This window comes from Oryx dammah, unplaced genomic scaffold, assembly GCF_014754425.2.
Source record: "Oryx dammah isolate SB20612 unplaced genomic scaffold, SCBI_Odam_1.1 HiC_scaffold_8, whole genome shotgun sequence".
In the NCBI taxonomy this organism is placed as follows: Eukaryota; Metazoa; Chordata; class Mammalia; order Artiodactyla; family Bovidae; genus Oryx; species Oryx dammah.
The window spans coordinates 35,010,587-35,035,898 of NW_024070192.1; the positions used below are offsets into that span (position 1 = coordinate 35,010,587).

The window sequence follows — 25,312 nt, forward strand, 5'->3', positions numbered from 1 at the left end:
CGGAGCCGGAGCCGGAGCTAGAGGCGGGCGAAACCGGAGCGGCCGGGGGCGGCCACGGTGATGAGCCGGGCCTGGCGGACACGGCGCCATCGCAGTCAGGTGGGCCCCAGGGCGAACCGGGCAGGGCCAGGGCGGACCGGAGCCAACAGCCGGGCCCCCTCCCCGCTGCCCGGTGCCGCGGGGGCCCGGGCCGCGCCCCGAGCCGCGACCGCTCCCCTTTGGGGTTGACCTGGGGGCTCAGGGGTCGGGGGCTGAGTCTGGCCCCGCCTCCAGGCGCGCAGGGCGCTGGGGGGCGACTAAGGGGGCCCGGGTACGGCGTCCGACTCGGCGGCGGTCGGGGCGGGGGGGGGGCGGGGGGGGGGGCCGGGGTCCTTGGAAAGGGCCGCGCTCACTCCTCACTTGAAGGGTTAATTCTGCAGCCCGGTGTCCCCCTCCCCCCGTGGGGCAGGTTGGGGGTGGGGTGGGGCTGGTGTGAGCCCGGGCCGGCGCTGCAAGCTGCTGGGAGGGCGATGGCGTAGGAGCCAGGCAGAAGGGGGAGGGGTGGGCCGCCGAGCGCCCCAGAGTTGGGGTGTGCGGGGTGCGCAGGGCGAACAGGGGCCCCAGAGCCGCTGCGCCGTCGGGGCAGGGTTGTGGCTGCGAGTCCTGGAGCTTGTGTGTCTCCTGCTGTGTTGTGGGGCAAGGTAAACCTCTCCTGATCACCACTGTTTGCTGGTCTGGTAGCCAGGGGTCCAGCAGGGCCCTACCAGGCCATGGGGACACAAAGCCAGATGGAAGGGTATCCAGTGTTCTGAGGCAGAATGACAAGATGTGGCCCTGTGGCTCTGGGTGACAGGTCCGCATTTGAAGCTGCGCACAATACCTGCGGAGTTTGTTAGGTGTGGGATTTTATGTATGTTTCATATTGGGGTGTGTTTTCTTGCACATATGTGTCTGGTCCTGCACACATGAACTATTTGTGAACTGTTGTTTTCTGCAGAGCTGGTGACAGGTAAGTGCTGTGGAGGGCACCCAAGTGCTGGGTGTGTGTGCTCAGTTGGAGGGGGCAGTTGTGTACCCCTGAGTCAGACGGTGTTGGGTCCGGTCCAGTTTCTGCGGCCCTACTGAGGTGTGGTCCAGTCTTGGCGAAGATGGCCTACTGGGTGGGTTTGTGGGTCCGTGTGACGATTGGGTGGCATGGAAGGGGGTTTCATATCTAGAACTCGGGTCCTGCAGGCCCCGTGGGAAGTGAGAACCCCCGGGTGTGTCTCAGTTACCCGTGGGGCAGCTGGTACTGGTGCCTGGGGTTCTGGGTGGAATGTGCAGGTTGTGTTTATGGGATCATGGGCAGCCGAGCGAGGGGAAGGTTGTGTGTTTGCAACATTCCCTACGGGATTCTTTTGTGACGTTGTTTGTGGGAGCCTTTCATGCTGTCGGGCCGGGAGGCAAGCTGGTCAGAAAACACTTGTGGGGAGGGAGGTGGCGTGACAAGGGCAATGTGGGCCTCAGACTCCGGAGATCAACCGCGAGCTGTGTGTGCGTGCCTGCTCCTGCGTGTTGAAGTGGCTGTGTGGGGCCGCTCCGGGTATGTGTTATGAAGAAGGCGGGGAGATAAATATGGGGCAGAGCAAGGGCAGCAGGCGGGAGGCCTGGGTGTTGTCGGGTGGCCTGGCTAGTCCGTGCAGGGTCTGCGTGCTTGCCCCTCGCCGGCCCGCCCAGCGCGTCAGGGTCACCAGGAGGAGAGGCCTGGCGGCTGCAAGGAAACTCAGCTTGGACAGAGTGGCTCCTTGGCCATGTTTACGTAAAGGCCGGGTGTGACTCTTGTCACTGAAATGGAAAAAAGAAACACGAAGTTTTCAGTCTCCTCCTCCTGCTTCACCCTCTCTCTGTCCCCCTTGCTGGTATCTCTGCTTTTCCATCTCTTCTGTGACGCACACTAGGCCACTCCTGCGACTGTGGAAGGGTCTGGAAACGGAATTTGCTCGCTAGGCAGATTCCTCAGAACAGGTTTTCCTCACCTTTGGGGCCCTGGCCCTTCTGTAGGGGTGTGTGTATATGTGTGTCTGTGTGTTCCAAGGGTGCACACCCTGTGGTCTGTGCCTGGCCTGGCTAGGAGTGGGGTATGTGCATGGGGGATGGGTGGATGCTATGGCTAGGCCCCCTGCCTGGGGGCGTGCTGGCTGCTGTGTCAGGCCTGCACAACAGGTGCACCATGGCCTGGTGGAGGGGAAGGAGGCCTAGATGAGAATTGAGGAGTTCAGGCCCTACCACTTCCTCGCCAGCACTTTCCCTAAGTGACCCTCAGTTCCTCATCTATAAAATGGGGCTAATCACCTTCCCTGTCCGTCTTCCAACAGGGCTGTAGGTACGTAGCACATGGGAAGCATACCTGGAAAGTAGCTACAGTTTGGGGACTGTGCCCGTGCCAGCCACTGTCAGCCCTGTGCCAGCACTGAGCCCTTTCTTGGGGCTTGGTTAATAATGACAGCAGGAAACACCTATTGAATACTATTGTGTACTAGGCACTGTTCTTAATGCTTTTACATATGATCACTCATTTAGTCTTCCCAATGCTGGATGAAAGTGGGAGTTCTAATTACTTCCCTTTCTCAGATGAGACAGCCGAGGTCCAGAGAAATCATATGCCCAAAGCCATTTAGCTAGTAAGAGGTAAAGCTGGATTTGAACCCAGGCAATCTGACTCCAGATCCTGGGCTCTTATATGCTGTCCCCTGCTGCCCTTCTGAAGCTTGTGGTGGGCTTCTCCATGCATCCCCCTCCACATTCATACACACACTTCTGCCCAATTTCTGCAGAACTTAACACCTGCAATAATTCATTTCAGAAGACTGGTATGTTTCAACAGTGATTCAGGGAGTCCCTTCCTGGGAGGGAGAACTTAGCGTTCGCTGCTGGGTGCTGGCCACACGGGCACAAAATGTTGATGAAGTGGGTGAAGGAGAGATTGTCCTTGTTCTGGGGGTCAGGGAGGACCAAGACAGAGGTGGCATTTGAGGTCAATTTCAACATTTTGGAGGTATTTGGAGAAGAGGCTGGGCAAAGTTTTTATTTCTGGCAGGAGAACCAGCACAGGCAGAGGCCTGGAGGTGTGGGAGTGCTGAGGCTGGAGGGCACACCGGAAGCTGGAGGGGAGATTCACTCCAGGCAAGAGGAGAGAGGACGATGGGTACTGGACACTTGAATGCCCAGCTGGTGAATTTGAGCTTCATTCTGGAGTGGAGGCTAGAGAGGGGTTCAGAGCCCAGGAGTGACAATGCCTGAGCTGCTTCGGGGCTGTTGATTCTCAGTGAGAGGAAGCCTGGATGGGAGATGCTAAGACTGGAAGCAGGGGACTAGCTGCGAGCCCTGGCCTTGAACCATGAGACTGTTAACAAGGCCTTGAGCTAGTTTGGGGGCCAGAGGTAGGGTAGAGGGAAAGCTTCCAGAGCCATCTCCAGGCTAGGCCGCAGATCTGACCAGACTCAGTGACGGCTAGACGTGGGGAGCAAGGGCAAGGGAGGAGTCAGACTTGACACAGTTAGCCTTTAGCACATGAGCTCCTGTGTGTGTGTGTGTGTGTGTGTGCGTGTGTGTATGTGTGTGTGTCTGTCTGTCTGATGGTTCTGGCAGCCTGCTAGCTGGCCCCAGCCCCCTTAAGGCAGGACCTGGTGGTGTGACAGAGGGGAGGACCCAGCATCTGGATTCACATGGGCCAATTCTGACCCTGCTGTTCACAAGCTGTGTGACCCTGAGCAAGGTAAATCCCTCTATGAGCCTCAGTTTCCTCACTTGTAAAACTGGGATAATGTAAATGCCAACTTGGAGTGGCTGAGGAAACCATTAAATGAGGCAATGCATGTAAAGCCCTGGGAGTAAAAAACATAGATAAATAAAAAATAAAGCCTTGGAGGTGTATTAGGCAAAGCACGAGTGCCCCCGAAGCGATCAAGTTACACTCGCCACCCCCAGCTCCTGGCCAACTCAGTCCTGGCGTGAGGATGGTTTCCTTCCTAAAGGTGGACACAGTCCAGGCAGGCTTTAAGAAAGCAGGTTCATTCATTTACCCAAAATGTTTTGAATTCTCCTACCATGTATCAGGCACTGTTCGAAGTACTGGATGGAGCAGTGGACAAAGCAGACAAAAATCCATCCATCCCCTGGAGCTTGCCCTCTAGAGATGAAAGAGCAGTAGTCTTAGTAAATGCCAAGGAGGAAAATAAAGTAGGGAGGGGGATAGGAAGCTTGGGGAGGTACAAGGCAGCCAGGGAGGGCCTTGGGGGAAGGTGACTTTTGAGTCAAAGCTGAAAGGAGGTGGGATAGCAAGGCGTGAGGCTGCCTGAGGAGAGAATGTTCCAGGCACAGGGAACAGCCGGAGGTGGAGGGTATCTGGTGGTGGTGCTCACATCCCCACCTCAGTCACACCTCTAAGATCACACAGCCAGTTAAGAGTAGAGAAACGGTAAAAACAAATAAAAAAACTAAAACCACAGAGCCATCAGACCTACCATGAAGCCTGATTTCTGCCCCTTTTCTTCACCACTTCCCCCCACCATTTTCCGGGACTGAGTTCCAAGATGGTAATAAGAGCTGGCGCTTCCTGAGCGTCTGCTGCGTGCCCAGCACTCTTCTAGGTACAGCCGGTCATCAGCTTGTTTATCCTCTACAGCCCTACGTAATGGGTGCACGTCATTATCCCCAGCTGGTAGACAAGGAAACCGACATATCGAGAGGTGAAGTAATTTGCCCAGGGTCTCATAACCAGTCTCTGCTCCACCTTGTATAACCCCGGCAGGGCAGTGGCCAGTGGTGGGGCAGTTGAACTCAGGAGAGCCGGATCCAGACCCCGTTTGGTTAGTAGAGAGACCAGGGACAAGTCACCCCACCACTACATTCTCTCTGCCTGCAAGTGTGGCGTCTAGAGTACTTAAAGCCTCCGTTTCCTCATCTGTACAGTGGGGTTGACACTAGCCCCTGCCTCCCTGTGGTCCTTTTGAGTACTGAAATGAGATGATGCAGATAAAATGCTTAGTGCCAGATTTGACACAATGTTTATCTCAACAGCAGCTCTAAGTATCATGACGCTGATGGTTCTAGGTGATCTCCAAGGGCCAAGACAGCCTTGGACCTCTGTGGTTCTGAAAAAGCCTGGATAGGCCTTGTCCATATATCTTGCCAGTCAGCACACAGCCACCCCTTGGTAGGTACCAAGCGCATATGGTTGTGCGAGTGGGCAGGGCTGGCCAAAGGGTGAGTAGGGGCTGGAATCAAACCTTTTCTTTGCTCACCTGTGCAGAGCTGCTTCCTTGAAGAGGCCTTTCCTCTAGTTTTTCCCCTTCCTCTAATTTTCACAAAGATCCTAGATGGGCTGATGAGGAGCCCTAGTGGGTTCTGTTTCAAGAAAAACAACTGTTATCCTATACACTCTACTTACAACATTTCCGACACCAGACATGTGGAGTTTCTTCCCCCACACTGGCCAATTCTCTGACACTAGCTGTGTGTCCTACAATTCAATTCAATTCTGATATTATCTGCCTGGAGATAACATCAGATTCCACAGGTTAAGGGCTCATTCCCACAAGACTGCCCTCACTTCAGATACCAGTTTGCAAGCCCAGACCTCCTGTACTCTTTTTTTTACAGCTTTTTAAAATTTTTATTAACTTTTTTTTGGCCACACCACGTTGAGTGTGGGAACTTAGTTTCCAGACCAGGGATTGAACCCATGCCCACTGCAGTGGAAGCTCAGAGTCCTAACCACTGGACCACCAGAGAATTCCCCAAACCTCCTGTACTTCTGACTGACCAGCAAGAATCAGGCTTTCTCACAACCCGCCTCCTCAGATTTGATAATTTGCTAGGTAGGATGGCTTATAGAACTGAGGGAAATACTTGTGTTTATTGGTTTATCATATAATAAAGGATATGATAATAGCCAGATGAAGAGGTCTGGAAGGGTCCTGAGTGCAGGAGCTTCTGTCTCCACAAAGCTGGGCTGTGCCACCCTCTCACCATGGAGATGTGTTTAGGAACTGGAAGCTCTCTGAACTCCATAGTTTAGGGATTTTTATGGAGGCCTCATCACATAGGCATGATCAATTATTAACTCAGTCTCCAGGCCCTCTCCTGTCCCCAGAGGCAATGGGGGCTGGGGCTGAAAGTTCCAAACTTCTCATCATGGCTTGGCCTTTCCGGTGACCAGCCCCCATCCAGGACTCCATGGAGAGTCACCTCTTTAGAACAAGAGACATTTCTGTCACCCAGGAAATTCCAAGGGGTTTTAGTTTAGAAGCTTGATGTTAGGAACTAGGGTCAAATGTTAGACTAAGATGCCCACGGACACGACTGAAGCGACTTAGCAGCAGCAGCAGCAGCAGCAACACCCCTATCTGGAGAAGGAAATGGCAGTCTAGTATCCTTGCCTGGAAAATCCCATGAACAGAGGAGCCTGGCGGGCTACAGTTCGCGAGGTCACAAAGAGTCAGACACCACTGAGCAACTAAACAACAGTGCTCCTATCACTTGGGAAATTACAAGAGTTTTAGGAGCTCTGTGTCAAGAATGGGAACAAAGGGGACTTCCTGGTGATCCAGTGACTAAGATTGCACACTCTCAATGCAGGGGACCCAGGTTTGATCCCTGGTCAGGGAACTAGATCCCACAAGCTACACCTAAAAGATTCCAAATGCCGCAACTAAGACCCAGCAAAGCCAAATACATATTTTTTTAAATAAAAAGAATGGAGACCAGGACCAAATATATTATACTTGACCCTTAAACAATGTAGGGGTTAGGGGCATGGACACTCTACCCAGTGGAAAATCTAAGTATAGCCTTACAGTCAGCCGTCCGTATCCAAGGTTCTTCTGCGTGCTCAGATTCAACCAACCTCAGATCTTGGAGTACTGTAGTATTTACTACTGAAAAAAAATCCACATAGAAGTGGATCTACGCAGTTGTTCAAGGGTCAACTTAATTTCTTATATCACAGTATCACAGCCATAAACATCTCTTTCATCCTGATGTGGTATAATCAAGAATGAAGGCTTTGGAGCCGAACAGATCCCAGCCCTGCGACTAACTGATCTCATATATCTCTAGTTGCGGCAAGCGGGGGTTACTCTTCCTTGTGGTGCACAGGCTTCTCATTGCGGTGGCTTCTCTTGTAGAGCACGGGCTTTAGGGTGTTTGGGCTTAATTGCTCCTTGGCATGTGAGGTCTTCCCAAACCAGAGATCGAACTTGTGTCGCCTGCGTTGGCAGGCGGATTCTCATCCACTGCCCCACCAGAGAAATCCCTGCCTGTCACTTAAAGTGAAGCTAACTGCTACATTTTAGGGTCGTGATGAAGAGCAAATGAGGTAATGCCAGTGAAGCACCGACTCCTGGGGGTCCCTGTTGGCTGGTGGTTGTCACAGAAGGGAGGAGGAGACCTTGTTCTCTTTCCCCATTTTGCAAACAGATGTGAACACCAGCCCAGGAATCCTTCCCCTGGATTCCTGACCCACCTGCAGTCCATCAACTGATGGGGCAGCACTTGACCTAGGTGTGTGCCTGGCACTCAGGGCTGTGAGAAACTCTGATTCTCATCCCTGTTTACCTCCTCCTCCGGGAGAGGACTGAGGGCCACCTTTTGGCTGAAGAGAGAAGGCCTCTTAGTCCAGACAGTATGAGTAATAAATAGGAAGAGAGCATTTTGGGGGCGGTGGGGTGGGAATTGCATGAGGAACTCCTGACGCAGGACACCTCAGAGGTCATGTGTGACCCCGGGCGTGTGGAAGGGGAGGACCCCCAGACTTTGTGGAGGGTGGACAAGAGGGGCTGAGAGCTCTGCCCTCAGGTCAGCAGGCCTGGCTCTGTGAACAGGCCCCACCTTTATGACCAGCTCTGTGTGTCTTTGGCTAAGTTACTCTGTGGCTCTGGAACTGAGATCTTCAACTGAAAATCGAGCCCCCAAAGCTGAGGGTGTGAGTTGCCTTGCGGGCAGTGTCTTCCGTGGCTCATATTTGCGTTACCTGCTATTCCTTTTGGATGAGCCTCCCAGCAAGAGGTGAGGTGGGGGTTGCGTTCCCCGCCCCACCCTCACTTTGTTTTAAGCCAAAGGCCCAAATCCACCACCTCTCAGAGTAAGGAGGGGGACCCAAGCTTCCTCACGTCCAGTCTGGTGGCCTTCCCAGAGATTGGAGCAAGCTGGCGCATGTGCTCAAGACAGTGGTCTTCCGTGGTCCCCGGTACCTAGAAACCCTCTCTAAGATTTATGTGACAAAGTCCTCTGCTAATTTGAATATCTAGCAGCTTGGTCCAATGAGAAAGGTCAAACAAATCTATTTTGATATGTAAATAAGACTGTTATAATGAAAGACAACATGCAAATCTTTGATTTCCTTTGAGTCCCAAAGATTGGGCTCAAGGGACTTGAGACTGATCCAGCAGGGTTCCCTGGGCCTACCGGATTGAACTGATGTCGCTGGATTGTTTTGAGGCAAATTGGGAATATGCAAATTATCTTATTCCTGTACTTCTGGGGGCCAGCAGTACAGGCTTTGCAATAATCTGTGACATCCTAGGTCCGATTAGAGGCCACTGAGCAAGTAACCTGATTGGTTCCCAGGAGGGTCAGGGTCTCTAGAGCTGCCCAGGCTCTCTGACCCTCCAAGCGGCACCACTCCCCACCTCCTGGGTCAGCCTCCCGCCCAGTTCCCTTCCCGAGGACACAGTTTCTGTTTCTCCACAGAGGGAAGAAGCACAGCAGAAGGGACTTGCTGAGCCACCTCCGCTCCACTCCATGTTGGCTGTGCTCTCAGGTGAGACGGGTGAGAGGTCTGCTGGGAGGGAGCCTGGGCCTGAGGCTGCAGGTGAGCAAAGCAGCCATATCCTCCAGGCTGAGGAGGCCTGAGAAATGGCCATCAGCTGTGGGGGCTCCCTCCTCCTCCCAGTGGGAGAGAGGTGTCCATTGCTCCCCCTGTTAGTCTGTGACCTGGAAGTCTTGACCCCTGACCTTCATCAAGACCTGAGGAATCCCTGGCCTCTTTCAGCCCCAGATGTCTGACAGAGGGGTGTTGGACGTTGGCCAGACGTGGGGTGGCTAAGGTTAACCCCTCACTTCCATGATCAGAAGTCAGTCAGCCTTCCACCAGCCTCTGGCCAACAGCCTCCAACCCCTGCCCAGCTCGCCTCTGACTTGAAAGCCCCCAGCCCTCCGCCCAGCCTCTGAGATCCTCCCCTGGCCTCTTCTGCATCTAGGCTGGCGCCATGCCACCCCCAGCAGAGGTGACAGACCCGTCCCATGCACCCGCCGTTCTGCGCCAGCTCAATGAACAGCGGCTTCGTGGCCTCTTCTGTGACGTCACCCTCATAGCCGGAGATACCAAGTTCCCAGCTCACCGCAGCGTCCTGGCTGCTTCTAGTCCCTTCTTCAGAGAGGCACTGCTGGCTTCAGCTCCACTGCCCCTCCCACCCATCACTGGGGGCTCAGCCCCCAACCCCACCACCACCACAGCGGCCTCCTCCTCCTCTTCCTCTTCCTCCTCCTCCTCCTCTTCCTCCTCCTCTCCCTCTCCAGCCTCACCTTCAGCTTCATCCCCACCTCGGGTCCTGGAGCTGCCAGGGGTCCCAGCAGCTGCCTTCTCTGATGTCCTCAATTTCATCTACAGTGCCCGGCTGGCATTGCCTGGTGGTGGAGGGGACGGGGCAGCTGTGGCAGAGATTGGTGCTCTGGGACGGCGTCTGGGCATCTCCCGCCTGCAGGGCCTGGGGGAGGGGGGTGATGCTTGGGTGCCTCCCGCTCCAGCTCCCATGGCCACCTCACAGCCTGAGGAGGACAGCTTTGGGCCTGGGCCTAGGCCAGCTGGGGAGTGGGAGGGGGACAGGGCTGAAGCCCAGGGCCCTGACTCACAGCCTGCCTTGTCCCGGCGGCCCCTCCCCTGCCCCCGATGTGGGAAAAGCTTCATCCATCCCAAGCGGCTACAGACCCATGAGGCCCAGTGCCGGAGGGAAGCCAGCACTCGGGGGTCCGCCGGGCTGGGAGCCAGGGGTTCTGTCCCCAGTGGCCCTGCAGGAGTGGACGCCTCGGCCCTGCCCCCAGCGGTAGGCTTCCGAGGTGGTCCTGAGCACGTGGTGAAGGTGGTGGGTGGCCACGTGCTCTATGTGTGCGCGGCCTGTGAGCGTTCCTACGTGACCCTGTCCAGCCTAAAGCGGCACAGCAATGTACACTCATGGCGGAGGAAGTACCCCTGCCGCTACTGCGAGAAGGTGTTCGCACTGGCTGAGTACCGAACCAAACACGAGGTGTGGCACACCGGGGAGCGCAGGTGAGTGCTCTGGCCAGCCGGGGACTTGGGGTGGATGGGGGTGGAGAGGCCACATGGGACCTAGTCCACTTAGGGACCACATGGATAAGGGAGGGAATGGGCAGAGCATGGGGCCCAGAAAGCCATTCTCAGATGCCTGCTCACCCACTGGCCCCTGCTCGTGTGCTTCCTGTCACTCATCCTTCTGCCTCCCTCCAGCCCCGTTTCCTCCCACTGATGTTTATTTCTTAGCACCGCCAGGTGTCACATCCTGGCTTGGTGATGTGGAAAAGGCCAAGGAGGAAACAGAAAGTTGCCTCATGGGGCAGGACAATAGGAAGCACAGGCATGTCCATCTACTGTTCTAATGTATCCTTGTTGATAAGATACTTCCCCATCTGTCAGGTGAGCTTCAGAAGGTGGCTTTGGGAGTTAGGCAAGGTACGTGATTATTCCCAATTCACAGATGGAACAGCTGAGGCCTGGCGTTGCCCAGCCAGTGGGGGCACTGAACTAGGACTGGTGCCCCTTCTGAGGCTGGTGAGACAAGCAGCATGAGAGAAGGGTGAGCAGAAGGCTGGGGCAGCTCAAGGTCTGAGCGAAACAGGAGAGAAAATGGGGGGCTAAGGCCCTAGCCTCAGGGCCCCTGACTCAACTGGCTCTATCCCTGGCCCAGGTACCAGTGCATCTTCTGCTGGGAGACCTTTGTCACTTACTATAACCTGAAGACCCACCAGCGAGCCTTCCACGGCATTAGCCCAAGCCTCCTGGCCAGTGAGAAGACGCCCAATGGAGGCTATAAGCCCAAGCTCAATACCCTCAAGCTGTACCGCCTGCTCCCCATGCGGGCGGCCAAGCGGCCCTACAAAACCTACAGCCAGGGAGCCCCCGAGGCCCCTCTCTCTCCAAGCCTCAACACACCGGCCCCTGTGGTGATGCCAGCCAGCTCGCCACCCGGACCCCCACCTGCCCCAGAGCCTGGCCCCCCACCATCTGTCATCACTTTTGCCCACCCGGCTCCCTCAGTCATCGTACATGGGGGCAGCAGCAGTGGTGGAGCAGGGAGTGGGCCGGCCAGCACAGGAGGGGCCCAAGCCGCCTCAGTCATCACTTACACTGCTCCCCCACGGCCCCCCAAAAAACGTGAGTACCCACCCCCTCCCCCCGAACCTGCAGCCACACCAACCAGCCCAGCCACAGCAGGCAGCCCAGCCACAGCTGCAGGGCCCGCCACAGCCACGGAGGAGGCCAAGGGCCGGAACCCACGGGCCACGAGGACTCTGACCTACACGGCCAAGCCAGCTGGCGGGATTGGCGGGGGCGCGGGTCCCCCTGCAGGGCCTGGCCGGGGCCCCTCTCAGCTCCAGGCTCCACCGCCACTGTGTCAGATCACTGTGCGAATCGGTGAGGAGGCGATTGTCAAGCGCCGCATCTCAGAAACAGACCTGCGTCCCGGGGAGCTAAGCGGTGAGGAGATGGAGGAGAGCGAGGAGGAGGACGAGGACGAGGAGGAGGACGAGGAAGAGGAGGAGGAGGGGCCGGGGGAGTCCAAGGCTGGCGGGGAGGACCAGCTCTGGAGGCCCTACTACTCCTACAAGCCCAAGCGCAAGGCCGGAGCCGCGGCCCCGACTAGCAGCGGGGGCAGCGGGATGCCCAGAAGCCGCCGGCCGCCTCGCTGGAGACAGAAGCTGGAACGGAGGAGCTGGGAAGAGACTCCAGCAGCCGAGGGCCCCACGGGGCGTGCCCGTAGCGAGAGGAGACACCGCTGTGAGGACTGTGCCCAGACATTCGCCAGTCTGAGGAAGCTGCGCAAGCACCAGGAGGCCCACAGCGGGGCCTCCCACGGCTCCCGGTCTGGACGGAAGCCCTCCACCCGCCTCACCTGCCCTCACTGCGCCAAGGTGTGCAAGACAGCCGCTGCCCTGAGCCGCCATGGGCAGAGGCACGCCGCCGAGCGACCCGGGGGCACCCCCACGCCTGTCATCGCCTACTCCAAGGGCAGCACTGGTGCCAGAGCCGGGGAGATCAAGGAGGAGGCCCCCCAAGAGATGCAGGTCTCCTCCTCCAGCGGGGAGGCAGGTGGTGGAGGCGGGAGTGCTCCTGCCGAGGAAGCTTCTGAGCCTGCCTCGCTCCAGGACCCTGTCATCTCAGGAGGAGAGGAGCCCTCCGTGGGGGCAGGAGGGGCCACCTATGCATACCCACCTGTGCAGGAATTTCCACTGGCTCTGATTGGGAGCGGCCGGGAATCGGGCAGTGGCAGGGGAAAAGGTGGGAGTGAGGGGCCAGGCGGGGCTGGCGGGGGAGACCGGATGGAGGCGATGGGGGCTGCCAAAGTCACCTTCTACCCTGAGCCCTACCCACTCGTCTATGGTCCCCAGCTCCTCGCCGCCTACCCTTACAACTTCAGCAACTTGGCCGCTCTCCCGGTCGCTCTCAACATGGTCCTACCTGATGAGAAGGGTGGGGGGGCCCTTCCCTTCCTACCAGGGGTCTTTGGCTACGCAGTCAATCCTCAAGCAGCAGCCCCTACCCCCCCAACCCCACCCCCCCCAACTCTTCCTCCACCGGTTGCCCCCAAAGGAGAAGGGGAGAGGGCAGGGGTTGAAAGAACCCAGAAGGGAGATGTGGGGTGAGCTCTGGACCCGGATCCCCCCTTTCACCAGATGCCACCCTCCCTGAACCCCCGCCACTACCAGCTCCCCGGCCTCCCTGCCCCTTGGGAGCCCCTCCACACTCCTGTGCAGGGACCTGGGGGCCTCTGGAGCTCAGGGGTCAGGCTGCTTTGTGTGAGATTGTAGTTTTCCCACCACCTGGGAAGGGGTCTTCGGTGGTTCCCCTCTCAGTTCTCCTCCAGGGAATGGCCTCCGTGAGGGGCAGGGCCAGCTCATCCCTCCTCCAGCCCTTGGGGCAACTGAGCAATATACTTCCATGAATCTCTACTCACAGCCCCCACCAGCTCTGAATGTCTAACCCACCCTCTGATTCCTAAACTTAGGGGGAAACCATCTTTCTCCCCGAATGTTCCCCACCCTGCATCTTGAAGCTTTCTCTAAGCCCTTGCCCAGATGCTTCCTAGCACATTCCATCCTTTCGTGGCCCAGGGCCTGGACCAGACCATTGTGATACCCAACACTTACCCACCTGGGAGTGGGCTTCAGATGCCGTTCTTCCCAAGGGTGGGTTTCTGTGTCCCTGTTCCCTTCACGTTAAGATGCCATGCCTTCCTTGGCTTCTACGCCTTTGGATCTTCCATATTCCTCCTCCTACTCCAAGACTGTGGAGATGGCTCTCCCATCCTGGTCAAAGAGCGGGGTGGGAGGGAGGGCCACCTATCTGTTCCTTGGCTGAGTTCTTTCCCAGCCCAGGCAGCACCAATCTCAGCCCTGCTTTGACCCTCAAATCTAGTAAGCCCCAGACTTCCACGGCGAAAGAGGTGAGTGGATTGTACCTCTTCCTGCCTCTGCATATGGCCTCATCTGGGCTAAGCCAGATTTGGGGGCCAGGAAGAAGCTCTATATAGGATGGGGGAGAGGTCCTACTTCCTCCTTGTTTTTTTCCCGGATGGTTTCTCCCAGACTAGACCAAATAGCCAGAAAAATGATGGGGGTTGGATGGGTAGGTAAGCCCGAGATTTGCACACGACCTCCCATCCTTACCTTAGCCCTCTTTTCCCCCAGTATCACTTCCCTCACCAATTACTCCAGATGGTTTTTGGGGAACCATCCTACTCCCCTGGTGGGCTTTGGGGTATCCCCACCAACTTTCCCTCCAAAATAGCACCTTACACCCCATCTTTAACTCAGTTTCCCACACCCAAAGATCCCAGCCTAGGGATGGGGTACAGGGACCTTGTAAGTCCCTAATCCCTAATTTGCACTAGTTAACCCTGGTTAGGGGTCCCTATGTTTCCTTCCAGTGGTGGAGTTGAAGAAATGTTCGCTCCTAATTCTGATAACTGGGCCTCCCCACTCTGTGATTGAATGAACACTTCCCATCCACCCACCTTCCCCCACACCCCACCCCCCACACACACAAAAAGCTCACAAAGGGAGAGCCAGTTTGGGGGAGCAAATTTGATAAATGGGAATTAGAGGAGTGCAGTTTTAAAAGGGGAAAAGTTGCCATCATCAAAATGGCAGTCCTTTTCCCAGCTACTGTTTTTTGGGGCCAAGATGGCTGCCCTCTCAACTGATGCTGAAAGGGCAAGATCATGGCTTTTGGAGGGAGGTGGTTTGGCGGGAGGGACAGGAGCAGCCTCCTGCCTCCTCACACCCTCCCAGCAAACGGAAAGGGAGGTTTTCGACAGGCTCCCTGAATGTTAACCATGGAGGAGTGTCGCTCCTTCACTCCTCCTCCATCTCTTTGCACTTTTCTTGGTCTTGGCCGCAGTCCGAGTGAAGAGTTTCCTACTGAATGTACTGAGTTCCAATTTTTAAGGGGGAGAAAAGTTTAAAACAGGGAAAAATGCAAAAAAAAAAAAAAAAAATCACTAAAAAATTCCCACAAATCTTGTTTCTGGCACTTTAGAAAAACTGCGAAAAAAAAAAAAGTACATAATAAAGAATACATATATATATCTACACACAAATTATATATATAAATATATATATATATACACAGCGGAACCACAGGAGAGACTGAGGAAGGCCTTGGAGGCAGGGGGCGGGTGCGACGACAGTGCCCCTGTATCCTTAACCTGCACTCCTCTGAGGCAGAACGGCACAGGAGATGGAAGGGGTTGAGGATGGACCAGGGAATTGAATTTCACAACAGGTCAAAATTCTAAAACCATGGACATTTTGGGAGAACTGAGACTGTAGACATTTATTTTGTTTTTTTTTAATCTGATTTAGGAAAATAGTTTCCAGAATTTGGTGGTTCTGGGCAACAAAGGAGATTGTGGCGAAATGGAGATTAAAATACATGTATCTGAGCTGGGGAACTTGAACATTGTGAATTTCAGATGTTGGAAATTTGGGATTTTGCAATTTCGTCTTTTGAAAATTATCAAGTCTTGTCAGTTTGTGCCCTCTTTCCCCATGTTCCCTGGGAAGAAGGGTGACGGTGGAGTGGGAAGGCCACTGGTTCTGTGCCACAGCACGCAAGATTTAGAATTCTACAGACTCTAGCTCTATATGTAGTGAGGACCCAGATTTAGAGAAACTGACCAATATTTATCTCCGCATTTGTGTGTGTGTCCAACTCTCTAGGCCAATAAACCAACAAGACAAATGAATCGTGCTCCGCAGTGGGATGCCAGGTGCAATTATTGGCGTGGCTGGTGGGTCTGGCTGGACAGGGACACGCTAATCTCATCTCACAGGGATCCCTATGAGGTTAGCCCTGTTTTCCCTCTTTAGGACTAACAGCAACTGAGTAGGTGTGAGCGCCTGTTGACCCTAGGTACTTCACTGTAATTGCTGCAGCCACTAGGCTCAAACTGACTTTGCTCTGACCTCCAGGCAGAAACATTAACACAGTCCAGTTCACACAGCCTGCTGGGCACATGATCTTCATGTCCCAGAAGCGCCATGCCTCCAACCAGGTACAGCCTTTTCTCCAAACTGAAAGGAAACTGAGGCACAAAATGTGTGATGGCCATAAGTGACACTTTTCTTGTTCCACTCCTGGCCTCCCATGAGCTTCAACTCCTCATCCCCTGTCCTTCCCCTGTATTTTGTCTAGTGTAACTCAGGAATGAGCAAGGTAAAGGAATGGTTAGGTGGGTCAGGGCTTTGAGGAATTCTGATACAGATACCTTGACCAGAGTGGGCAGCCACAAATCAGGTTGCTGCCAACAGGGGAATCAGATCTGGTGTTACTGTAGACCTTAAAAAATTCTCAAGAGAAGCCAGAAATCCAAATTTCTCTGTGAAATATCCACATTTTTATTTATTTATAATTTTTTTTACAGCTCAGAGTTTTATTCAGTCAACAAAGGATAGTACACTCGAGGCGTGAAGGCAGGCCGACCCCAAAGGAGAGTCTTTTTTTTTTTTTTTTTTACATTTTAAAAGTAGCAAACCAGATTTTAAATTTTGGCCAAGAACATGAGCCAAACAAAACATATCAGTGTGTAACTCTGATGTATATTGTATGTTTTTGTTCTCTTATATGATGCTCAGTCTAGAGGGCAGATTCTAAATACTGTTAATATTAGCTTCATTTTACAGATGGGGAAACAGGCACAGAGCAATTTAGTAGCTTGCCCAGTTTGAGCACCAAAGCTGGAACTTGAAGTTTTAAAAGTGTGCTTTTTATCCTCATTACAAATGCATCTTTTTAGAAATAACCTTTTCTTTTTTAATCCTAAAGATATTATATATTACAAATATGATAAACTGCAGAAAGGCAAAAACAAAAAATGACCACTAGTCCCAACATGCAAACATCAGCACTACTACTTAGTGTATTTCCTCACAGGAAAAAAAAATTCCCTATTAATTCAACCAGAGGTAACTGCTATATAGGTTAGGATCTGTGCTAGGTGCCTGGGATATTACAGTGAACAAGACAGAGTTCCTGCCTTTAGGAGGCATACAAGTCTAGTTCTTGTTGTTTGTTCCATTCATTGCCAGCATAGGTGTTAACATCCAATGGAGCTTCCTCAAGAAGCCAAAGAGTAATAAACGGTTAGTGCATTTCAGGTGAGCCCAAGTCCCCCAAATGCCTAGTCCCATTTAGGCTCCCTCCTTAGAAACGAAATGATGAGAGAACTGGACTCCTAGTGATGGAGTTAAGATGCAGAAAGGTATAGGGCTTGAGAGCCTTGCTAAACTCTCAATTCACTTGGCCAAGGATCTGGATCTTCACCTTCCTCCCAGCCTCAAGGAAAAGGGTCGGCGGGGGGCAAGTGGTACGTGGCATCCAGAAAGATGACGAGGGTCCCAACGCTTGTGAAGATGATGAAGGTCCATAGGAAGAGGCGGTCCACTACCATGGCCACAAATTGCCAGTCCTCCTTCAGCTGGGGTTAGGCAGAGGAAACTGTTCCTGAGTCCAGACCCCCAGGAATGGCTGCCCCAAGGCCCTGTGCCCCATCCAGATCCTCCCACCACAGCTTTGAGACAAGGGCCGCCCTCAGAACAGTAGAGAGCCACCACAGGCAATGCATGTGAATCAAGAGCAAGAAGGAAAGTAAAGACAGGACCCAGTGAGGCAAACTTCCACTCAGAAATAAACCCGAGGGACTTCCCTGGTGGTCCAGTGGCTAGGACACCACGCTCCCAATGCAAGGGGCCCGGGTTCAAGCGCTGGTCAGGGAACTAAATCCCACAGGCCACAACCAAAGATCCCATATGCCACAACTGCTGCTAAGTCGCTTCAGTCGTGTCCGACTCTGTGCGACCCCATAGACGGCAGCCCACCAGGCTCTGCTGTCCCTGGGATTCTCCAGGCAAGAACACTGGAGTGGGTTGCCATTTCCTTCTCCAATGCATGAAAGCGAAAAGTGAAAGTGAAGTCCCTCAGTCTGACTCTTAGCAATCCCACGGACTGCAGCCTGCCAGGCTCCTGCGTCCATGGGATTTTCCAGGCAAGAGTACTGGAGTGGGTTGCCATTGCCTTCTCCAATATGCCACAACTAAGACCCGACGTAGCCAAATAGATAATTTAAAAAATAAAAATAACACCGAGTGCTGGGGGCGGAGCCTGTTTCCGGGTGGAGCCAAGGGCCCCCAGGCCTTGCCCTGGTCCACCCTCGGTGGACATACCGCGTCATGGTCTTCCTGTTCCTGCAGCCGTCGAGCGATGTAGCTGATCGAAGAAACGACCTCCCGTAGCTCAGGAGGGAGACCCACAGCCCGGTTTGGACCATCGATAAATCGCCGCAGGTCTGGAGCAGACAGTTCAGGCTGGAACCTGGAAGAGGCGGGACTGTTTGGCCACGCCCAAGGCGCAAAGACAGCCTGGGCGGGTGCTCTAGCCCCTGCCCCAATTCCCTCCTCCAATGCAAGTCTGGGTTTCAAAACGTGAGAGGGCCCCTCAGGTTCTCGCCTATGGTGGCGACCTCTCTAACCTTCTGCAATTTTTCCTAACCTCTTAGGCGTTTCAGTTCCCACCTCTCCACAAAGTGGGCAACAGATGGCATACTACAACTCCCATGATGCTCAACCACAACCTCCGGGAGCTTAGGTCACCTGCACCGCACAGTCTTCTGGGAATTGTAGTTCTCCCTCTCCCTTTTATGTGGGCAATGGAGAGTAGGTATTACCTGTTGGGTTTGGGGAAGAGAAAATCATTTGGTGGCTTGCGGATGAAATATTCATCTGTTCCCCGACCCCAGCCACTTCCTGGAGAATCCCTGAGAGCTATGGAAGGTGGCTCCAGCATCTGGTCTCTCTCAGGTTTGGGCCTCTTCAGACCCAGGTACAGAGGGAGTTTGTGGATAAAGATCTGCAGAGTAGATGAACAGGCGTGTTGGAGGGGGTTCTCAGGCCTTGAGACCAGAAGAGAAGCCACAAACCACCCCCTGGCATGTGCCCACTCCTGCTAAGCGTGCCGGAGTCCCACAGGGCCCAGAGTTCTTAAGTGGGTTAGGAGACATCCTGACTGGAAAGAAAAGTTCTAAGGGCTCCCACCCTGATAATATCTAGCCCTTGGAATGCTTCCATGGGACCCACCCCACAAAGGGCAGTATTGATGAAGAGAGTCTGGAATCCACACAGAGTTAATAATGTGAGGATAAAATTAATTGTGCAACATTTCAACACCCAAAGACCCTGGCACTTGGACACTCTACCAGGAGTTGAAGTTGTAGTCTCCCTTGGGTCTGTGAAAGGGAAGGTTGAAGCTGATGGGAGAAAGGAGCAAAGCCTGGACAAAAATCCAAATACTAGGATTTAGAGTTAACACAGGTTGAAGGAGGAGGTCTTCTTACCTGACGAACCCAAAGGGGCATTTGGTGGGTGTGGGGTGAGCGATGATGCAGGTTGAGGACCACAACACTGAGGATGACTGAGAAGGTGACGAGGACCATGGTGAACATGAGGTACTTGATAATGATGGGGACAGACAGGGAGGTCTCAGGTACTTTGTCTGCCAGCAGCAGCAGGAACACAGTGAGGGTCAACAGGGCAAAGATGGAGAGCCCCATCTTCTCTCCTTGGAGGACAGAGGGGAAGGTGGAAGAATTAGGCTTTGCCAGAAGAAGATATCCCTGGCATAATCAGTGGCCATGTTTCCAGCCCACTCAGACAGGGTTTTGGAAGGGCCAACTGCAAGCAAATGACTCCTGCATTTAAACCTCCAATCTGGACGTATTCCCCTAAATTCCACGCTTGTCTTCCTAACTCCTCCATTTGGGTGTCCAACCAACATCTCAGATTTAACATGTCCAATACTTAATTCCCTCACTGCCGACTCTCCCCACAGTCTTCCACATTTCATAAAGGACAACTCCATGTTTCCTGCCAAATCCTTTGAGTCATTTTCTGCTCTTGTCCCTCTCATCCCATATCCACTCCATACCAAACCTTATTGGTACAAGCCATCATTACCTCAGGTCTGAGTTATTATAAAGGCCTCCTCTTTGCTTCATCCTTTGCCCCCTGCTGACTGTTTTCAACAGAGCATCCAGACGGATCCCTTAAAGATGTAAATCAGATCATAACACTCCAGTAGCTTCCCATCTCCTTTAGCATAAAAGCCAAAAGTCCTTACTGCAGCAAGGTCTTCCCATGAACTCTCTGACTTCGTCTCCTACTGTTTTCTCTCTTGCTAACTTGATTCAGTTACACTGGCTATTTCTTGAATATGCAAGGCATACTCCCACCTCAAGAGTCTTCACATTCACTCTTAACTCCTCCTGGTAATTTCTTCCCTCAGATATCTACCACGGTCATTCTCTCACTTCCTTCAAGTTTTTGTTCTAATATTGATCAGATATTCCCTTTTTAGTGAGACATTCACTGACCAGCTTATTTTTAAATTGCAACCCCTGTGATAAGCCATAATGAAAAGAATATAAAAAAGAATGTATATATGTATAACTGAGTCACTTTACTGTACAACAGAAATTAAACACAACATTGTAAATCAACTATACTTCAATACAATTTTTAAAATAAATAAATAAATTGCATCCCCTATTCCCATCCTCATCCTCCCCAAACCCTTCTCCTGCTTCATTTTCCTTCTTAGGACTTGGCCTCTTTTCTTCTTCTTTTTTTTATATTTATTAATTTGGCTGCACTGGGTTTTAGTTGCAGCATGAAGGAACCTTTGATCTTTGCTGCGGCATGTGGAAATTTTTAGTTGCACCATGAGGGATCTTTAGTTGTGGAATATGAACTCTTAGTTGCAGCATGTGGGATCTAGTTCCCCAGCCAAGTATCAAACCTGGGCCCTCTACACTGGGAGGTCAGAGTCTTAGCTTCTGGACCACCAGAGAAGTCCCTTGACCTCTTCCACTATATTGTTTAATGGATTTATTTATTATGCTTAGACTGTCTCCTCCACTAGAATGTAAACTCCATGAGAGTAGGGATTTTTGTCTGTTTTATTCACTGATGTATTCCCAGTGTCTTGCACATTACAGATGCTCAACAAATATTGTTGCATGAATTAATAGATCAACCCCTGTGGCACAAACTATATAGCAAATTGAAGGATCTAAAAATGAAATAAAGTATATAAGAATATGCCAGGTGGCTGGTTATTCCTGTGACATACAACAGGTACTGGGAACTTCAGGGAAGGTATTGAAATAAATAACATTTATGGTCTGTTCTGGTTTAGTTCTATAATATTGGTTCCCAAGATTTGCCTTGCTCCAAGAAGAAGGAGAAGTTACACGTGAAAGTGTTTCTAGAGCTTCATCACTCTCCTTCCCTTAGACAGAGAGGACTTGATTCCAGAGAGAAGGAAAGCATGTGTTTTTTGTTTGTTTTGTTTTTGGGGCCACAGCAGTGAAAGCCCAGAATCTTAACCACTAGGCCACCAGGGAACTCCCGGGAAAAGCATCTTTTGAATACCAGAGTTTAGGACATCAGTCTCTGAATCAAACTGGTACTAACCAGGGTTGGAATAGCGACACCGCCTCTCTCTATATAAGGTCAGCTGAATGACAAACTCTCCTAGCCTCTTTATCCTCCTCTGTGAAACAGGAAGACAATTCAGCACCTACCTCACAGAGTTGTGAAGATTAGAATTGAGTTAATATATGAATCCCATGGACGGAGGAGCCTGGTGGGCTACAGTCCATAGGGTCGCAAAGAGTCAGACACAACTGAGGTGACTTCACACGCACGCACACATATAAAACATATTATCTGCATTATCTTATAGCAAGTGCTCAAAATTAGCAAATTACATACACTTACACAAAGTTTACAGAGTACCCTGCATAGTTCTCTTAACTCAGTTAATCCTCAAAATAGTCCTACATGATAGGAACAGTGGGTGTCTTATTTCCAGATCAGGACACTAAGAGATTAAGGAATTTGCCCAAAGTTACTCCTTAAGCACTTTGTGCTGTATTTCAGAGAACTGTTGGATATTATTTTCTAGGGAGATGGAAGGTTTAGGGACTAGTACTCTTGCCTGGAAAATCCCATGGATGGGAGGAGCCTGGTGGGCTGCAGTCCATGGGGTCGCTAAGAGTCGGACACGACTGAGCAACTTCACTTTCACTTTTCACTTGCATGCGTTGGAGAAGGAAATGGCAACCCACTCCAGTGTTCTTGCCTGGAGAATCCCAGGGACAGCAGAGCCTGGTGGGCTGCCATCTATGGGGTCGCACAGAGTCATACACGACTGAAGTGACTTAGCAGCAGCAGCAGGCATCTGACAAGTGAGGGGACAGAGGATGCCAAGAATGGGAAAAAGGAAAGGAATAGTTATCTAAGCTTGGGAGCTTGCAGGTCAGAGGAGTCGCAGTTCCAGGGATGAGATCCTAGGATTCTGAAGGGACGAGTTCAGAAGTTACTAGATGCAGAGAAGTGAGCAGCAGAGGGGAGACAGCACTTGAGGTTGGAGGGGAAACCTGAATCCAGATGCAAAGGCTCTTCTTGAAGGGAAAACCTAGGTAAGATTGCTTAAGCACAACTCCTGATGGCCTGAGTTGGCAGGAAAACCTTCCGTGTATTATGGGTGAAGAGGAAGAAGCTGAACTATTGGTAAGTAAGAGAGCTGGGGCTCCTCCCCCCTTACCTGCATCCGGTGGCAGGTAGAAGACAAAGATGGCCAGGAGAGTGATGAGGATGCATGGGGCAATGACATTGACCAGGTAAAAGAGAGGCTTCCGGCGAATGATGAGGTAGAAGGTGACTTCTTCACGTCGTCCTTCCCCGCCTCCCCTAGGATCCACTGGACGCTGAATTAGCCGAGAAGGCTTGTGGATAATCTCCCATTGGCCATTCTCTTGGTGGGGTGAGTGGGGGAGAAGAGAAGGTGACAGATATGGGACATGTCTTTGTTGGTGCCAGATACGGCTTTTTTTTTTTCTTTTTCTTTCTTTTTCTTTTGTCTGCTCCACGCTGTTTGTGGTAGTTCCCCAGCCAGGGATTGAACCCAGGCCCTCAGCAGTGAAATCACAGAGTCCTAACTACTAGACTGCCAGGGAATTCCCAGATATGGCTTTCTCCACCACATCCTAGTGCAGAGGAGACTGATATAATAAGGGGCAATAAGGGGCTAGCTATAGACCCTGGGCTGGACAGCCCATCTCTATCTGAATGAGTCTCAATTTCCATACCCACAAAATATAGATAGTTATATCTATCTTGCCGACCTCACAGGGACTCGTTGATGGAGTATGTTTATCAGCCTGTTAGAAACTGGAAATCATAAAGCCCATGGACATGGAAGTTATACCCACTCACCAATAAAGGTCCCTTCATGAATATACACTTCCTGCCGCTCCTGCCCCTCAGGACTCAAGCCAGTTTGCAGGCTGACCTCTGAGCTGTCATAGCTATAGGAACTGAACACCATGGTGCAGTTCTGCCAGTCAAAGGGGAAGTAGGTGACCTGGATGGAATGGAGAGTCACTAGAGCTGCCAGAGAGCTGGTTGGGGCTGGGGGAATTTGGGGAGGTCACAGGGCACAGGGGGTCAGAGGATATGGCCCCTCAGGAGCTAGAGACCACCAAGGGAGATCACCTAGAAGTGGAGTCATAGAGAAATCAGAAGGTTGTTTGGTGAGGCCATGGACATTGGAGGAAAGGTCACTAAGGAAGACTGGAAGTCAATGAAAGTGGACAGAGAAGAGGAAACTCAACGGAGGGTAAGAGAGATAGGAAGGTCATCGGGATAATGGAGGAGTAGGTCTGAGGGAGGGTTTCTACGATCGCCTTGAGCTTCCCAGATGGAGCCGGGAGACCTGGATGCTGCAACTGCTGCGATAGATGCCTGGGGGCTGCCAACGCACGGAGCCATCGGAAGACACCACGACGCTGACGTCCAGAGCAACATCAAAATTTCCGTCGTTACTGTAGGAAAAGAATCAAATCAACTCGGATCAGGCCCCCCCGTCCGCCGGAGGCCGCGCCCCTCCGGAGGCCCTGCCCCGTCTCCCAGACTTTGGGAACATCCTACTTGTTTAGGAGCACCACGTCGGGTAGCCACACGGATTCTGCTGAGATGCGGAGTGAATCGATGCCCTCGTGCTCCTCAGGGTCCCAGCGGAGCCTATAATCAGTCCATACCTAGGGAGGCAGAGGCTGAGGGGCCGTCTGGGGTTGGAGGCTGGGAGGAGCCTTGGGACGTGCGCAGGAAGCCCGAGCAGAGAATGCAACGGAGGAGAGCCGCGCAGGCCTGGGCTGTGGTTCTGAAGGCCTAGGCTCTGATTCCAGTTCCACGTGCACTCTTTGGGACCCCATTAACTAATTTTCCTTCCCTCGCATTGGGCTCCAATTTTTCCATTTTGTAAAAACGAGGGGGTTGACGAGCTAGTCTCTAAAACAGTGATTTTCAAACCGCAATTAGCGACCCTTTTAATGGGTCAGGAGTCACATGAGTGGCCCCAAACCAGAGTTTAAATTCTTTTCTGAAGTTTCTGTTTCAGTTATAAATGTGTTTTCTGAGGTCATGATGAAAAAAAAAAAAAATTCTTATTGGGCGGGACATTCGAGGAAATTGTAAAGGCAGCGAGGTCGCCCGCCCTTTCCCACCCTGCGGGGGTCTCCGTACCAGGTCTAAGTAGACTTTTGTGCTCATCTCCTCATCCTTCTCGTTCTAGAAGGGAAAATTTTAAGGGTAGATATGATGTAAGTGTAGAGAAATAAGGGGCTCGGTAGGTCAAACTCCCCCTGGAAACTCCCTTCTTTTTCCGAGTCGCACTCTCTCGGGTTCAAGCTCCATCTCCTATAAGCTGCGTGGATTTAAACCCTATCTCGCAAATTTCCTGCGGTCCTTACGGCCAGCCAATTCATTTACCAGTCCCGACGTGGAGCGGACTGAATCTCCATCTGCTGTTTATTAACTCCGTCCGGCACCAAGCTCCGCCCCAGCCTGTGACCCCGCCTCAAGACCCGCCCTCCGGCCAGTCCAGCGGCCCCTAGCTCCACTTCAAGATCCGCCCATAGGCCTGTTCATCATTTTACCCAACCTGCTCTAATATCCCATCAGTCTCCTAGTCTGGCTTCGCCCCGGACCCCCTCCCCCAGTGGTCCCTGGGTCCCGCCCTGCCCAAAGCCACGCCCCTAAGTCGCCTAGTGGCTGGACGCAACTCCCCGCGTGCGCCCTCACCAGGCTGATGAGTTGCGCCAGGGTGAGACCAATGCTGACCCAGACACGGTCTCCCACCTCCCGCGCCGGCCGCACCGTGCTATCATAGCCTGAGAAAAGTTTCTCGCGGAGTCGGCCCTCCGCCTCCGAGCCGCGGGCGCCTGGAGGAGGAAAGAACTGAGTGAAGCTTTGATGCCCGGCCACGACCTCTGGCCCTGTCACTGCCCCTTTGAGGCTCACACTTACCCGGGGCGAGATGCGCCCCCAGCACCCCCAGCAGGAGCAGAAGCAGCGCCCCTGGGGTCATAGCCCGCCCGCGTCGCTCAGTGAGTCCGCTGGGTGAGTCGCCAGGACAGCCAGCGCAGGGGAAGTGACGAGGCGC

General features: G+C 52.9%; 2 protein-coding genes across 6 annotated transcripts; one reads left to right on the forward strand and one right to left on the reverse strand.

The window, feature by feature from the left end:
• On the forward strand, window positions 1-15,212 carry ZBTB4 (zinc finger and BTB domain containing 4). Of its 3 annotated transcripts, none has more exons than XM_040243491.1 (4): window positions 1-99; window positions 8,710-8,779; window positions 9,219-10,285; window positions 10,941-15,212. In XM_040243491.1, exons 3-4 carry the CDS (start codon window positions 9,228-9,230, stop codon window positions 12,895-12,897), a joined length of 3,015 nt encoding a protein of 1,004 aa, XP_040099425.1. In that variant the 5' UTR covers window positions 1-99; window positions 8,710-8,779; window positions 9,219-9,227; the 3' UTR covers window positions 12,898-15,212. The 3 variants fall into 3 exon arrangements, with proteins under 3 accessions (XP_040099425.1, XP_040099426.1, XP_040099423.1); XM_040243492.1 differs by lacking the exon at window positions 1-99 and adding an exon at window positions 572-680; XM_040243489.1 differs by lacking the exon at window positions 1-99 and adding an exon at window positions 7,206-8,025 and having other exon boundaries at window positions 10,941-14,844.
• On the reverse strand, window positions 15,097-25,299 carry CHRNB1 (cholinergic receptor nicotinic beta 1 subunit). 3 transcript variants are annotated; one of them, XM_040243497.1, is made up of 11 exons: window positions 25,177-25,299; window positions 24,952-25,091; window positions 24,394-24,438; window positions 23,800-23,909; window positions 23,585-23,693; window positions 23,086-23,233; window positions 22,415-22,624; window positions 19,143-19,366; window positions 18,477-18,658; window positions 17,977-18,124; window positions 15,097-17,231 (listed from the first exon to the last, which is right to left on the reverse strand). In XM_040243497.1, exons 1-11 carry the CDS (start codon window positions 25,235-25,237, stop codon window positions 17,091-17,093), a joined length of 1,518 nt encoding a protein of 505 aa, XP_040099431.1. In that variant the 5' UTR covers window positions 25,238-25,299; the 3' UTR covers window positions 15,097-17,090. The 3 variants fall into 3 exon arrangements, with proteins under 3 accessions (XP_040099431.1, XP_040099433.1, XP_040099432.1); XM_040243499.1 differs by having other exon boundaries at window positions 16,175-17,231; window positions 25,009-25,091; window positions 25,177-25,277; XM_040243498.1 differs by having other exon boundaries at window positions 16,175-17,231; window positions 24,991-25,091; window positions 25,177-25,260.
• Window positions 25,300-25,312: the final 13 nt, after the last annotated feature.